This window comes from Neolamprologus brichardi, chromosome 14 (assembly GCF_056152115.1).
Source record: "Neolamprologus brichardi isolate AB-2024 chromosome 14, ASM5615211v1, whole genome shotgun sequence".
Lineage (NCBI taxonomy): Eukaryota > Metazoa > Chordata > Actinopteri > Cichliformes > Cichlidae > Neolamprologus > Neolamprologus brichardi.
Window position 1 is genome coordinate 30,884,139 of NC_142117.1, and position 15,823 is coordinate 30,899,961.

A 15,823-nucleotide genomic window follows, 5' to 3' on the forward strand; every position below is an offset into this window, starting at 1 on the left:
CAGTGCAAAGTTATCCTGAGGTGAAATTTTATATCCTGATTCAAAGTGGTATTCTTCCACTGTGACAATGCGTGCATTCAAAGGCCATTAGGGGGCCACTGAATGGTTTGACCAGTGCAGAAATTACGCAAGCCATGTGTGATGGCTTTCACACTGACCATATTTTGACCCAGTTGAACACATATGGCAGAAAGTGCACCAATGAGTTACACACCACCACCATCATCAAAAGCAAGTGCCATAGCATGCTTTTGCAGCACTTAGAGGCTCAACATCATAATAAGATGCCTAATGGACGTCTTTCCTTTAATTTGTCAGCCATCTGTATAAATCTGAAATTATTTTTGCCTTGCATTAATGTGATGCGTTTCTGTTATTCCTCCCGCAGGAGCCACTGACGCAGCTGCTTCTACCTCGTCTTCCTCCAGTTTTGTCAATGGAGCCACGAGTAAGAATCTGCCGGCCGTGCAGACGGTGGCCCCCATGCCTGAGGACACAGTAGAAAACATGAGGTACAACACAGCTCTTCCATTCAGCCAAAGTCATTTAGTCAAACTGTGTCACTTCTGTATAAAATCTACCTGAAAATAGATTTTTCTACATTGTGTTTCTTTCCTTAAAGTTTCCTCAAAGTCCTAAATCAAGATTTTCTATAGTTTTCTGCATGTTATGTATGTGTGTGTGTATATATATATAGAGAGAGAGAATGGGGGGGGAAGGAGGGATATCGATATATATGTATATCAAAAAACCAAAAAAGGTGGTTTTATGTTAACACTGTGGCAAAGTTTGTCCTAATTTATGTGCATGTGTATTACCGTACAGCTGGCTGTGACCTTGACTCATCTTCTCCCGTCGCTCTAATAGTTTGTGACAGACATCCTTAGATCTACTCTCCCACCGACTGCTGAGAGCTGAGGTCTTTCTCCAGAGTCTCGCTCTCCTCTCTTGCTCTGCCTCAGTGTTTTCTGCCACAGGAATAGAGATTCAGTTGCCATGGCAGCAGTAACCGACATCACTTAGCGTAACTGTGAAGTCAATGATGGTACTATCTCACCACAGAACCTACTGATGCCTGTGTTATATTTTAGATCGCAGCCGAGCTGAATAGACTGCTTCGGTCTACTGAAATCAACAAATAAATCTGATTATTACCATAGTTCATGTTCTTTATTATAATATAATGACTTCATGATCCCAACTTCTAAGTCCCAAAGCAACATGAAGGAAGGATTGCCTGTGGTTTCTTTATTTTTTTCTCTCTATTTCAGTGCCTTTTGTGAAGTAGACCAGAATCCACTACGTCAGAAGCTGACACCTCCTGAGCTCAAACCCTTTAGCTCCCTGACAGGATTAAAGACAGCCTCCAGAGGTGCAGGACAGTGTCTTAGGCAAGGACATCTATGCTAGCTACCTAGACTTCCTGCATCCTGCACTTTACGCTAGTGTGTCATCTCTCTAAATATGTTTTCCCAGGGTTCTTGAAGCGGGTTTCCACTACACATAAACCGTCCCTCTTCTCTTTCTGTTTTTCTGTATTCTGCAGCTTTCTGTCCATCTTAGCTGGGAAAACAAGCTTCAGCTCTCCTCGTGTTGTCCTTTTTTATCTGTGTGTGTGTGTGTGTGTGTGTACACATAGGAGATATACTGTATCTCTACTTGTACACCGTCTCAGTTTGTATGGCTGCATGACTCCAGCTCACAGTTTTTCTGAGGTTCTTAGATAATGTCAGCGAGAGGCATGGAGTGATTGTCTAAAAGATGTGGAACTTCCTCTGCAGTGAACAACTGTGATCTCAAGTGCAACTCTGGTAACATATCACAACAAAGAATGCAAACAGCTAGTGAGATGTGAGTTCACATGGCTCTTAATAACATTAAATCTTCACTTACTAACATCTCTGCTGATAGCAGCCACAATCTCATTGATATCTGGCTTAGTTTGCATCCTCTGAAATGTGCTGGTTACCTCTTGCACCCACCAGTCTGACTCTGACAGTCTGACTACACACTAACTGCTGTTAGCTGTGCACACCGGGTGAACTGTGGGGCTCTCACTGCTCCTTTTTTTATTGCTCCTTGATAGTGTAGCAAAAAGAATGACCTCTTTCAAGTTTTCTTTTTGAAATTTCAGGTGTCTAATTTCTTTTTCTGACTTCTACTTTGATGTGCTCTCTGACAGCATTACTACAAAGCTAGAAAGGGCCTTGGAGAAAGTCGCACCCCTGCTGAGAGAGATCTTTGTGGACTTTGCGCCTTTTCTGTCTCGCACCCTGCTGGGCAGCCATGGACAAGAGTTGCTCATAGAAGGTACAGATGTTGTATAGGGCATTTTATTCTTAGTGCGCTGTTAACATTTTTGTCCCAGTCACCCCACCAGCTGCCAAACTTTGGATGCAGTAGACATTGACAGGAGAGTTGCGATATTGCACACAAGCTGGGGGTCTGATTAAATTTGTTTTCCCTTTCATTCATCTTGTGGCGTGTGTGTGTTTGTTTTCTTCATGATTCTTTTCTCAAATTCTTTCCACATATTGTTCCTAGATATTTTTGTAACCATCAGCGTTTCACTGTCAAACCAATCTCATTTTGAACTAAATGTTGGTAGCCTTTGCCACCTCATTGCATTATTTTTAGTGCCAAAATAAGATGAAATTTCCAACTCACTCTTTCCAACTCACATTGTACTGGAAGGGATTTTCAAATCTTTTTTGTTTACATAAGCTTTAACCTTTTTGTGCACAGTAAAATCTATATGCACGCACATTTTTATTACAATGAAGTATAAGTGCTTAAATGTTTCTGTAATACCGGAGTCATTTTTGTTGCTATTAAAATGTACTCTTGAATGTTTCGACCTAGACGTGCCTCTGTGCAGCCACGAGGTTTAATGGCATTAATTATTTTATTTTAAAACGGTATTACAGCAGTCACTTTACAAATAGAGCTGCACTGACTGGTTTGGTTGTGCATAGTGTTTGCAGAAGTGTGAAATCTCTTTGCTGCACTCCACTCTATTTCCTGGTGGCTGCGTGAAGCTTTCCAGTCCCTTCTTCAAGCCTCAGGTTGGCAGCCTCTCACAGTGCTACTTGTGCCTAACCTCAGGGCTCTATGCCTACATGTGTGTGCACTACCACTCTATTCCCCAGGCTTGTTTTGGCTTGTATTCACAAGAAAACAGGGCCACCGCAGTCAGCACGCGCATGAGTGAGACTGTGTGTGTTTGCAGATGTTTGTCTGTTTGTGTGTAGTCCAAAACATACGCGGGTGGTCTCCGCTCTCTCGACTTGCACCCAAAATGTTTTCTCTGAATGCGGATTGCAAAAGTCTTTTCTTTTGCTGGTAACCTAACTGACACTGGTGGAAAAGGTCTTTGCAGAGAATGACAGTATGCTGCCAGAACGCACTCTTGTGACTGTTATTTAAGCCCTGCTAGAGAAATACTTTGACCCACATTTACTGGCCACCATTGTCCACTTGCCCACTCCAGGGGCATACTTTATTCATTAACCGTTTACACAACCAGTTGATTTAAAAAATGCATTTCCAATATTTTAATGTTTTGAATAACATTGCATTTAGTTAGGGTTTTTGTTTTTTTGCAGTGCTGGATCTGAAATTTTATGGATCTTTTTATTAGCATCTGTTAGTGGCATCTAATTTAAGCTTTTAAAAATAATCAGCTTTGACATGTTTAATGATAAGCAGGGTCTTATTTATTTGATATAAGTAGTCTTGTCAAAATGAATGGTGAAATGATGCATTAAGTACTTTTCTGCGCTCATGAAAAGGACATTTGAGGTATTACGGACTCCTTTTTAAAAATGTTTCCATTCCAACCAGTTAAGTTCCACAAACAAGCATGGTTTCCTCCAAGTCCGCCGTATATCATACATATATACATAAGTAAATAGAAATGTGAGTATGCTATGCACATGTGGCTTGGTCTACTCACTCAGTGTCAGGAGAAAGGAATGAAAAATCAGGTAGCAAAGCCTTGACAAGTGTGAATATGTCTGTTACCCTTTCACTCAAAGTCTGTCAGCAGACTGACCAAGCTGACAAACCAGAGCTGATCTCAGGCTGCAGACTGTAACCCCACAAACAAGGTCATAGATAGACAGCTCGGGCCTCAGCACTCTAGACATGTTTAACCCTGTCTGGGTCTGTGAAATGTGAACTCTGACAGGGATTAGAGCAGGTTTACCAGTCAAAACACTGCAAATACACAGAATCAACACTTGCTCTTGGACACCTATATGATATGGAAGTTTATCAAGCCACTTCAGCCCATCTTAGTTTCAGTCTGTTCATGACTGAGCTGATTTTGCTCTTCCTTCGTCTCTTTCCGTCATCTACTTTTCTTCCCGACCCTTCCCAGGCCCGCAGTTGAAATACTGTGCTGTAGTGCAAAGGCGCTCCATTTACCAGTAATTACCAGTCATCCATCACTCCTTAGATTGCTCGGGGTCAAGCCCTCCTGTGCCCCGTGTGCCCCTTTGCCTCACTCTATTCCTTCACCCCCTTTGCAGACATGTGGTCACTGCAGCAATTATGTTGTGTGCACCCTGAGCTTTACACTTGGAGTTGTTGGGTAAGAGCTGTGCGCGAACACTGCCGCTGTTGTGATGCCTGCCGCCTGCTCCTTGCTGTCCCCTGAGTGGCCCAGCTTGCCGGCACATCACCCCACAATGCCACATTCACCCATGCCTTAACCCTGCCCTGTTTACAGGAAAGGACTGGCAGGCCATGTTTAAATAGAATGCATTTAGTTTGTCTACCAGCACAAGGCCAGGGTCAGTTGGCCACCTGACTACTGTGTCAGTTCGGACTGACTTATGGCTTAGCGTGTCACTGCTATAACAAGAGGTCAACTGTGGCACTCTGTGTACAAGAGAAGGGTCACATCCTCTTAGAGTATTTACAATATGTTCCCTTGGACAGTCTCTGCTCATGAATAGAACTCAATGGAGAATCAGTGACCAAAAGATCCCTCCGTCCAGGGTTTGAATATTTTGCATTCTGTGTTAGATTATACCATTTAATCACACAAGTAAAACCATTTCCGCTGAATTTTGTCTAGTTGACCTTTAAAGGGGACCATTTATGCTCGTTCCTGGCTGTCCACCCTTGTACAATTCAAATTCAAAGTTCAAAATAATCCTTATTAATCTCAGTACTTTCAGGTCTTTTTGCAGCCCCTCTGTTCATTATTTTATTAAAACAATCCATTTTAGCTCCTCTCCCTTTGCTGACATTGAGGGTGGCAGTGAACTTCTTTCTGATTGGCTGTTTCATGCAAACAGAAGCTTAGAGCCACAGCTGTGTGGCTGAGATGATTATATTAGGGATAACTACTGCACTGACATCACTCAGAGCCAAGATATATATAAAAAAAAAAAACCAGCAAAAAAAACCTGCCTGAAGAAGAACATTTAGAGCAGACTGAGGCCTGAGCCCATTGCACATGTCTAATATAAGCATCCAACTCGTATGCTATATATATTACAGAAAATAATAAAACATAAATAGAAAATAATAATAATAAATAAAAAGCCATGAAGGGAAACGTCATGTAATTAGAATTAAATTCATATTTATAAAATATATTAATATGTTCTGTTTACATATCATAGTTGACAAATACACAAGTGCATTAATATTATCAGTATATTTCATTGTTATCAAACAGTGCCCATACTTAACAGGCGTGTCAACCAATGTAAATGTTACTGCAGTTTTAGTGTTTGGACTTTTGGAGGTAGGTCTGCTGTTGTGTTTACATGTGGACAGCAAATTGTACCTTGGACACACATTTTATTTATTGTTTTCTGTGCTATTACAGCAGACACACGTGCATTTCTCATTAAGCTATTCTGTATAATTAGGCTATTCTTTATACCTGTGTCTCCAGGTGCTTTTTGCATACTTTATAAAACTGAATAATATCAAAGATAACTCTGCTTTTAAGTATAATGCAAAACTATTTTGCTATTAATAATTTTATTAAATAAGCCATCATGACAACTACATAAATGCTATTTTGTTTTTAAGTATTTGTACTGTGAAAAACTAGAAATCTTCTTTGGTGGATACCCCATCATCCATGAAACAACAACATCCATGGGGCACAGTTTTTTTTTTACTCTGCCTGCCTATAATGAGTACTATAGAGTTCCTTTCTTTGCTTTATTAATGATTGCACCTTTAATGGTTCTCGCCAAGTGCAGCAGAAGGGCTGGAGGTGCAGAATACGAGACCAGTTGCAGCCATTGTTTCTACAAATGAGCTTTTCACACCTGCCCATGTTTCATTAGAGAGTTGTCTGCTTCAGTGGCTCACCGTCTACCGAATGGAGACGTGGGAAGAAGCTGTGAATGTCTTCTGTGAGCGTGTGGCACGTGTGAAGGATGTGCGTGTGTGGGGGTTGGAGTGCTCGTATGTAAATGTGTTGCAGATGTATTTTTTTGTTCTGTCGTTTTTTTCTTCTTTACAATTTTATGACAGGCACATTGGGAACACAATTTGGGGAGGGTTGGCAAAAATGTTAAAAGAGGCTATATACAGTAGCTTTGCACAAGTCGCGTATTGTTATGTCGGTGATGTGCTCTGTGCATTTTTCTTTTTTTATATATTATCTTGTTTGCCCAAATGATTACACCTTATCATACCAACAGTTGTATGCTTATGTTCTTTAACATGCAAGTTTCATGTCTCTTCTTTTCATCTGCTTTATCTCCAAAGGTCTAGTGTGTATGAAGTCAAGTACCTCAGTGGTGGAGCTCGTCATGCTCCTTTGTTCTCAGGTGAGCATTTTCTTTCTCATCTTTTTCACAGTGTTCATCTTTCCAGGCTCTCTTTGTCTTTTTCTATCTGCCATTCTTTTTCATGTCTAATAGGCCTTTCTATACTCTGCTTCTCTTGATAACATACTCTCTGCCAACACTCTGTGGAGACGTGCAAGGATCTGGTTTCAACCTTTGCGGATCAATATAAGCTGACACTCTGTACTGGCAAATTAGACATGGTCATTGCTGTAACCTAGTTCACTCACCTCTTATTTTGAAAGATGTATTTTAAACAGAGACGTACACATTAGATATACCCTCTATCCAGTCCAAGTTGTGGATATTTTGAAAGTATACACATTTATGGTTAAGACTTGCTTCAGTTTTGAGGGCTCATGTTAGACAGCAAGTTATTTAATCTCTTCCCTCTTTAAGCTAATTGTCCAAACGGATGGTACAGACACACACTGATCTCTGAGAATCTACCGACTTTCTCACTACGCCCTAGAGCTTTATTACCAAGGTCTCCTTTAGAGAATGAGCTCCACCTCATGCCAACCCTGCAAGTGACTGATCACCTTTGAGCTGACCCTCTGAATCTCTTGTTAAGCCCATGTTTTAGGGAAGGTCAGAGCCCTGATGTAGCAGTTAGAACAGGAGACATTTAACATACCTTCTGTCAGCCCATCAGTCTTGCGTCGGGAGCCCATAAGGAAGCCATTACTTGGTGCCTCTGTGGATCCAGACTGCTGGGCCAAAGTCTTGAGGAGGTGGATTGCCACGAAGTGTGCTCCATGGTATCCATAGTCCAAAGGGCTCTTCGGCAGGGAGCTGAGCCTCTGTTATATGGAGGCCATTATTCAGGGGCTTTCCACCAAAAAATGTACGTAAATGGGGGAGCCAGTTTTGAGTTATTGTTGCTCTTTTGATGCTTTTTGATGGGCTCCTTTTTGTGCTGCTTTTCTGTCTGTGGGAAGTTGCATTTTCCAGCTTTAGGATTTATTGCAGATGAGAGCATCAGCATGCTGTTAAGGGTCTGAGTCCACCCCCCGTTACACAGATAGCATTACTGCAGCTCCAGAGGTTCCTGCCATTAGGGGCTCGCGGGCTGAAACCCAGGCTGAGATATCGATCAGACAGCAAGGCCTTGAAACTAGATTGTATGGTTTGGTGTCCTTCTCAAACTGTTCAGATAAAGATGAACAATTGCTCTTCATCCTTATAATACACTCTCTCTATGTATATACTCCACTTTTGTTACCAGCTGGTATAATTAGCTGATGTAAGAATAGATAATTAGCAGTGTGTTCTTCATTACTTATTTCAGGGAACCAAGCTCATATGTGCTGACCAGCTGTCAGAAGCAGCAGAGACAATCCTTAATCTGATTAATAACTGCAGTGCAAAGAGCTCATAATTAATGTCTTTGGTAGCACATATTGAATCTCAGCTGATTTTAGAAAGCACAGCGAGTCTTGTCAGATGCAGGGTGAGCTTTTATCACAATAAAATGCCATCTTTGACATGCCCCCTCACATACTTTAACATTAATGTTTTAAGACAGCAAGGAGGGCACTTAGATGACCTTTAGTCCCTTTCTGTTTTGTGACCTGTCACTTTTATGAATAAATTAGTGCTAATGATCTGCCTTTTCTTATTTATGCATACTAATCACAGCAATCATTATGTTGCTGGCCATGGCTGCAGACACTATGTGTCTCTCCTCAGTCTGGGCAGCTGAATGAAAGGGTCAAGCAGCTCTGTTTCTTGTAACAGCTTAAACATACAGGGGGGGATCTAGAGTGGAGCCACAGAGATTTAGTGATGGAAGGCCTCCAGATGTGGAGAGTACAACTGAGCAAAGCAGAGTAGATAAAAGCAAAGGCTCCCGCATACTGACAGGTTGGATTGAAACACCACAAATACTTAGTGCCCTGCTGAATTTCAGGAAGATGAAAGTGGGAAGAGAGAGATGCCTCTCAAGGCCATCAAGCTGTTCACTGGGATAGGAGTTGTGGGATTTTAGGTGGTAGGATTTTCAAAGATACAATGGAGAATTCCAGTATTTCCCCAAGTGAGCATCAAACACTTCTAAGTATCGTTTGTGTTTCAACAAACTCGCCTGCTCTTTAGTATTATGGCACTTTTTAGCCACTTGTAGCAAATTCATTTGTATACAGTAGACTACTGTAGTCTTCAGTTTTTTCCAACTGAAGCATTTTCCCCCCAGAAAGCTAAATGAAGTTTATATCATATCAAATACAGTGTAAATAAGTCATAGTGTGTGGAAACTAAACTCAGCTATAAGCAAGTCACTATAGGACTTTAGTTCTGCTCAGATATTACTAAGAGAATAGTAATCCTGGATATGCCTGCTTGATATGTAATTATGAGCTAATAATAATGAGAAAAAAAATATGTCAAGCTTTTTTTATTTTTTTTAATTGTAACCAGACATGTCCAAAAGGACAAACCATTGGTGCATCTTTAAAATTTCGTTTTTCTTGGCGAAACTACTAAACAAACTTTACATAGCCAGAGGTGCTGCACTGTGGTCATGGTCTGCATTTACATCAAGAATTACATCTCTTTTTAAGGAGCTGCACGTCGAGCCTAATTTCCTTCAAATGGGCTGCAGAGGATTTTTTAAATCTCTGCAATCAAAGGCAGCCTCCTCTGGGAGTTGTGCACTCCAGCTAAAAAAAAAAAAGGAAAAAGAAAAAAGAGTCTCTGAAGTGCTATCTCAGCTGTCAACAAGCATACCTCAGACAAGATAGCATATTTGACTAGTTCATGCTTTACCTCCTCTGACCCGCTGCCACTTTCCCGGTGTTGCCCAAGTGTCACGTCTGCCTTGATTTCCGTATTTATTTTTGTCACGTGAGCATGGTGCGAGTGGAACCTTGGAAGTCTGGCTGTACATGATCCCTTTCCAAATCAACAACAGCCTATTCCAGGCAGATACTGTAGCACAGGAAAGGGGTCAGGGGGAACATTTGGAGACCAGATGCTCAGCAGTTTGTCAGCACCATCTCCCTGACTTAACGCATCGTAGGGTCAGACTGTGCACTCGTGCGCGAACCAGTATGTGTCAGTCACAACAACTATGTACAAAAACACGTACCCATACATAATAATGTCAATGTCAGTTATTTTGGTACTGTGCTAAACAAATGCTGCTTATCTTATCCAGACACTCACAGGGAACAAGCAGTGTGTACCTCTTTTCTGCATGTAGATTACATACCACCATATAGTCTTTCAGTTGGGAATAGCAGTTATATTTAATGCTTTTTCGGTAAACAATGTTCAAAGGTTCCTTTATATATGTGAATAGCCTTAAGTTATATGTACATTATTAGCCCTTAGAACTAAAACCCTTTCTCCTTTCATTTTTCTTCTGTTTCCCCTTTTTCTTTGAACTGTGGCCTTCTCTATTTTCTCTTCCATTTGCACCTCAGTAAGGTTACAGGAGAGCTGAATGTCCCACAGTGAAAGGCGCGCGCTCAAACTGCTTTTTAATCATTTCCAGAGCATGTTGTGAGACAGCAAGTGCTGGCACTCTGGCCCAGGACTCGGATTCCTTCCAGGCACTCACTGCAGGGCTCAGTGAGCCCGCTCAGTAATCTGTCACTGTAAGGGACGGAGGAAATGGCTGTATTTAAGCGAGAGGATACAGTTTCATCCCACAATTACATCTCTCCTGTGTTTACAGATCTTTTCACAGAGGAAGAAAGGATGGTCTTACATGTGGTGCAGAATTTCAGCTTTTTATAGCTATCACTTTATTTTTTTTCCTCAAAGGATATATATCAACGAAATGCTTTTTTTCCGTACTTGAATTACAAGCTATGAAACTGTATCTAAATTGCAGTTTCAAATATAAAATGTTCATGACGAAATGTGATTCTTGTCACTCTTTTCCGAATGATCTTGTTGCATATTGGCTGCAAAGTCTGTTTTAACTTTTGATGTGCTTTGCAAAGATTTCTGATGTGTTCTTTTTTTATTATTCTGTTAGCTTTATGGTAATTTAGATGCACATGCAGTCCTTGTGTGAGTAATAAATATTTTTTCTTTCTCTTCAGGAGTGGCAGAACTCGATTCAAAAGAATGCTGGACTGGCATTCATTGAGCTAATTAATGAAGGGAGGTAAAGTATCAGTTTATTAATATCCATAAGATTAAACAACAAGGCCAGACACTGGGTTACTAATCCCCCTGTTTTTTACTAGATTGCCCATAAACCTCTTGCTCCTCTTGGCTGCTCTGTTGGAGGTAAAAGTAAATAAGATTGTTGTGAGAGGATAACATAAGAGTCTCGGGTCCTCCTCTTGTATTTTGTCCCTCTGTCTTTTTTGCTGTGTTTTTCTTGATTCCTCCCTCTTCCTCCCTGGGTGTGGCCAGACTGTGTTTTCTGTCGAGCAGATCAGGGGCGGCTCAGCCTCCTTGCCCATCTGCTGACCCATCTGGCCAGGCCTCCTCGAAGCCCAGGTTCAAGCCTGAGCCCAGCCAGGCTTCTCTGAGTCCCCCGCTGGCTCGGGAACAAAGAGCTTCAGTCAGTAGGGCCACACGGCGCTGTCCAGGGTGCTGCTGACAGACACATAATTTTCCAGTCTTACTCAAATCTCTGTGCACCTATTCTGCTTAACTAGACAGACGTATATGTAGCTGTAGTCTGGTAAATCTGTTTGCCTTACAAGGCGTGGCTGACATAGACATTGTATCTGTTGTATGTGCAACAGAACATTCAGCTATGTTTCATAATGCAGCTGTTTGAATTCCAAGCCATTAACAGGCAGGCTAACAATGCTCGATTAGGTGGATATTTTATTTAAGCTTATTCCGCAGTCAGATCCGACATCCACTTTAGAGGCCATTTATCCTCCCCTCATGAAAACAAAGAGAAAGAGCATTCATTAAGTTATTGCTGCTTCTAGCACCATACATTATCATATTAAATAGCTATTGAGAAAGAAAGGTGTGTTACTACTTTTATAACTAATGTGTTTCATGAGTTGTATGTCAATGAATGCCAACATGAGATGAGAGCGGCGCCTCTGCTCTGTCAGGAGGTGCATTCCAAATCAACACATGGAAGCAGTCAAAGGACCAAGACAAATAAAAAAACAACCTTTTAACTTTAATGCTGTTGAAATGACTGATGATAAGACATTTGTTGTAGCAAAAGAAAGTAGAAATGTTAATGATAATCAAGCCCCCCTCTTGGCATAATGAAGTTTTAGTTGCATTTGTTGTAGCAGCTAAGCACCCTCACTCCCGTCATGGCGCGAATGGTGATTGATTAGTGTTTTCTATGCATGAAATAATACCACAAAAAGTCTGGTGGAGCGCGTAAATGTCTTTTTTTCCATCTCCAAATATCACTTGTCAACTTGCTTTCTCATCTATTCTTGGTTTCGAAACAAAGCTTGGCGTTGTCAGCCTCTGTCTTTGAACAGTGAACTTCTGTCTATTAACGAGTGCTTGTCAACAACTAAAGAGGCGAGAGCAGCTGATGAATGCAGCCTTGGGATTACTGCCTCTCCTTGGGATGGGAGGGAAAATTACAATCTGTATCAAGCACTGAAGAGGAACAAGGGGTGTTTTAATTAAAACAAAGCTGGCCTAATGGTGTGTAAAATGGCATGTAATCTACACACAATATCCACGGTGTTTTCACTTATTAAAGATACTGGAACCTATGTGTGAATGTGGGTGGAGACCACGGAGTGTCTAGACTCAGCCATGTGAGAAGCTTTCCACCGCCAGGCTTGTCAGCAATACAGTTTCTGGGTGGATGTTCTGGTCAGTGGGAAGGGATGCTCAGTCAATCAGGAGTGTGGCAGACAGGCTCCAGTGCTCTAATGACACTCTATTCCCTCCTTAATGCTACAGAGGGGTCTGTCACTGACCTGCAGCCTTGCAACATAACTCAGACAAATGATTCTGTTTACCAGTCTCCTCTCTCACTAAGCAGAATGTTACACAGTCCTGACAAGCTACATTTGCCTTTACACTGTGCTTTCCTTTGGAGTGTCTTTGAAATGCATAGTCATTTTATTTTTTCTCCTGTTTTTAAATTTCTTTGCAATATTAAAGGTTGCTCTGCCATGCCATGAAGGACCACATAGTCCGGGTCGCCAACGAGGCTGAATTCATCCTCAACAGACAGCGAGCAGAGGACGTGCACAAACACGCAGAGTTTGAGGTATAAACTATGCTTCTGAAAGCATTAAAGGCCTGCCCGGAGTTGCACAGCTTACTGAATCAACAGTAAATACACTATTTCAATATTTCAATTGACCAAATTTCAGTTTCACCATCTGCTGTGAATAGATTTTGACAATCTGCTAATGAGCGCTAAACAAATCCTATTAGTATAAAACAGACATTCAACTTTATATGCTCAGTAATCGTGTCCCTCTGTGTCCTCACGAGGATTAAATCCTCGCTCTTACAACTCATATAAATTTAATTATTGGTGGCAAAGGGATCCCGGCAATATTAATTTAGGATTTTGATATGAGCTTTTGCCAACTAACTCGGGGGATAAAAATCCCTTTGTCTGTATTTAGCCTACGCCCATCAAACCATCATTTGAGATATGAAAGGAAACACTAGGGTTTAAGTGGAGTAATAGCAAAAACAATAATAAATCATATAGTAAGACCTTATAAAAACACTAATCACTAATAAATGTTATGAAAGTAAGTAGTATTTTTTCAAATACAGCAAATTATTATTTGAAGGTTAATAATTACAATAAATTAGACTCACTGGCCATTTGTTAAGTACACCTCATTGATTCAAATCAGCCAATCACATGGCAGCAACTCAATGAAATTATAAATGCATAATCAAGAGAACCTTCTGAAGTTCAAAGTGAACATCAGACTGTGGGAAAAAAGTGATTTTGCACAAATGGCGGGATTGTTAGTGACAAGCATAACTAAAAGAACCACTCCTTACAGCCAAGGTATGCAGAAGAGCATCTCTGAATGCACAACACACTGAACTTTGAAACAGAAGAAGACCACACTGGTACAGAAGTACATGAAAATGAGGATACAGTTTGTGCAGATTTACCAAAATTGGACAACTTAAGTTTAGGAAAATATTGCCTGGTCTGATGAGTCTCAATTTTTGCTGCCACATTTAAATGGTAGGGCCTCAATTACACATCAATCTATCCTGCCTGAGCGAATGGTTCAGGCTGCGTGTGATGTCATGATGTGGCAAAAGTTTCTTGGACCCCTTAGTTCCAACTAAACATTGCTTAAATACCACTACCAGACTATATGCTTGCTGTAAATGTCTGTTTGTTTTATGACCATGACAATGAGTTCACTGCTCTCAAATGGCCTCCACAGTCACCGGATATCAATCCAGTAGCTTACCTTTGGAATGTGGCGGGAAGGGAGATTTTAATCATGGATGTGCAGTGGAAAAAATCTGCTGCAACTGTGTAATGCTACATGTCAATATGGCTTAAAGTCTCTGAGGAGTGTTTCCAACATCGTGTTGAATGTTTGCCACAAAGAATTAAAGCATTTCATAAAGCGAAAGCAAGTACTAGCAAGTTGTGTATTGGTTTACACATTCATTTAAAAAGCAAAAAAATCTCCTGTTTTATCCCAGGAGGAGACACAGATCCCTTTGGGGGTTTCTTATGGAAGGTTATCCAGTGCAAATATCTACCATATCAAACATGCAGAGCTAACTGCTGTTGTGAAAGAGTGAGCAGCTTTGATTTATGAATTATTTTTGCATCGTGTTGACATCATAGCTGGGAGAGGTGAGAAATGATAACCATTGAATTCAGATATCATCAGAATGCACAATATTCTCCGTGCTATATTACCCCGAACTAGACAACAAAAGTGGATAGATGGTTTGGTAGATATTACAAATCTGATTAATACACTTGTTTAATTTGGTATCATAATAAAAGTTTAATTCCTCATTAGTGGGGGTTTCAAATATTGTTGGGCTATCTTTGCGATACCCACAGGGTTGGGGTCGCAGTAATGGTGAGATAGACTAGAGCGGAAAACAAAACTGAGTTAAATAGGACATAAACTGTAGTTTTCAGGTTTTTGGTCTTCTGATTTTAAACACTGATTTCTGATTGTAACACCACCTGCTTACTTTAAAACAAAAATATTTAAAACAGCAACATTACAACTTTATAATAGCCAAAAATACACTGTACTGCACTTTTTAACTCTTCACAAAGTTTTATAATCATGCGATTATCGCAACAACAGTTGTGTATGAAGTATTACCAGTCTGACTGTTCAACATCAAAATGTGTGTTTGCTATCGAACAAAACCACACACACACACAGTTCCGCCAGCTCTGTTAACAGCTTGTACATATGAGTAGTGATGAGTTTCTTATCTGGGAGAAGCAGCCATCCTCAAACAGCTGCTTGATATACAGTTCTTGAGGATCCTTGACCCGCTAGATAAACTGGAAGAGACGGTTAGATATGCAATGTCAGGAGAAGGGGGAAGTGTACCTGGCCCCATCCGTTCTGTCTGCCAACTCCAGACAGCCTACACTTTTCATCTAGGCCTGACATTACTTTATTACCCACTCTTCAAGATTGAAGATTCAGGACGCAGATAAGACAGTTTTACAATTAAGTTGGTGTCAGGAAAAAGCGTCATATGCTTTAAGTGATAAATAATGTTTGATATTTGTCACGGCGTCACGTTGTAATGTGAGGTGACGGGCGGAGATTGAGTTATCCGCTTTATGAGGTATATGTTGAAGTATAATATCTGACAGAATTCAAATTTTAAAGCAGGAAATTCAATTAACTTCCAGCTTCTGTTAGCAAATTAGATTGCGAATATTAGCAAGAGTTCCCCTCAGGGTGGCCTAGTGAGACAGAGTCGCATGTGCTCCTCTAGTTTACATTTAGCTACCTGGTGCGCTTCTGTTGCGCTGACTTCAGGAAAAAGGTTTACAAGTAAAGCTGCAAATTTTACACATTGTATTTTATTTAAACATTCTGACAAGTAGA

The 15,823-nt window shown here is 40.8% G+C and overlaps 1 protein-coding gene across 2 annotated transcripts in view; it reads left to right on the top strand.

The window, feature by feature from the left end:
- The window catches only part of nbeab (neurobeachin b), a 201,267-nt gene that overhangs the window by 97,242 nt on the left and 88,202 nt on the right, over nucleotides 1–15,823 (top strand). For both annotated transcript variants that reach the window (XM_087851111.1, XM_087851113.1), the window contains exons 31-36: nucleotides 389–512; nucleotides 1,272–1,391; nucleotides 2,183–2,310; nucleotides 6,745–6,806; nucleotides 10,877–10,941; nucleotides 12,891–12,999. In XM_087851111.1, the coding sequence (XP_087707237.1) occupies nucleotides 389–512; nucleotides 1,272–1,391; nucleotides 2,183–2,310; nucleotides 6,745–6,806; nucleotides 10,877–10,941; nucleotides 12,891–12,999 (608 nt within the window). The remainder of the gene's footprint in view (nucleotides 1–388; nucleotides 513–1,271; nucleotides 1,392–2,182; nucleotides 2,311–6,744; nucleotides 6,807–10,876; nucleotides 10,942–12,890; nucleotides 13,000–15,823) is intronic.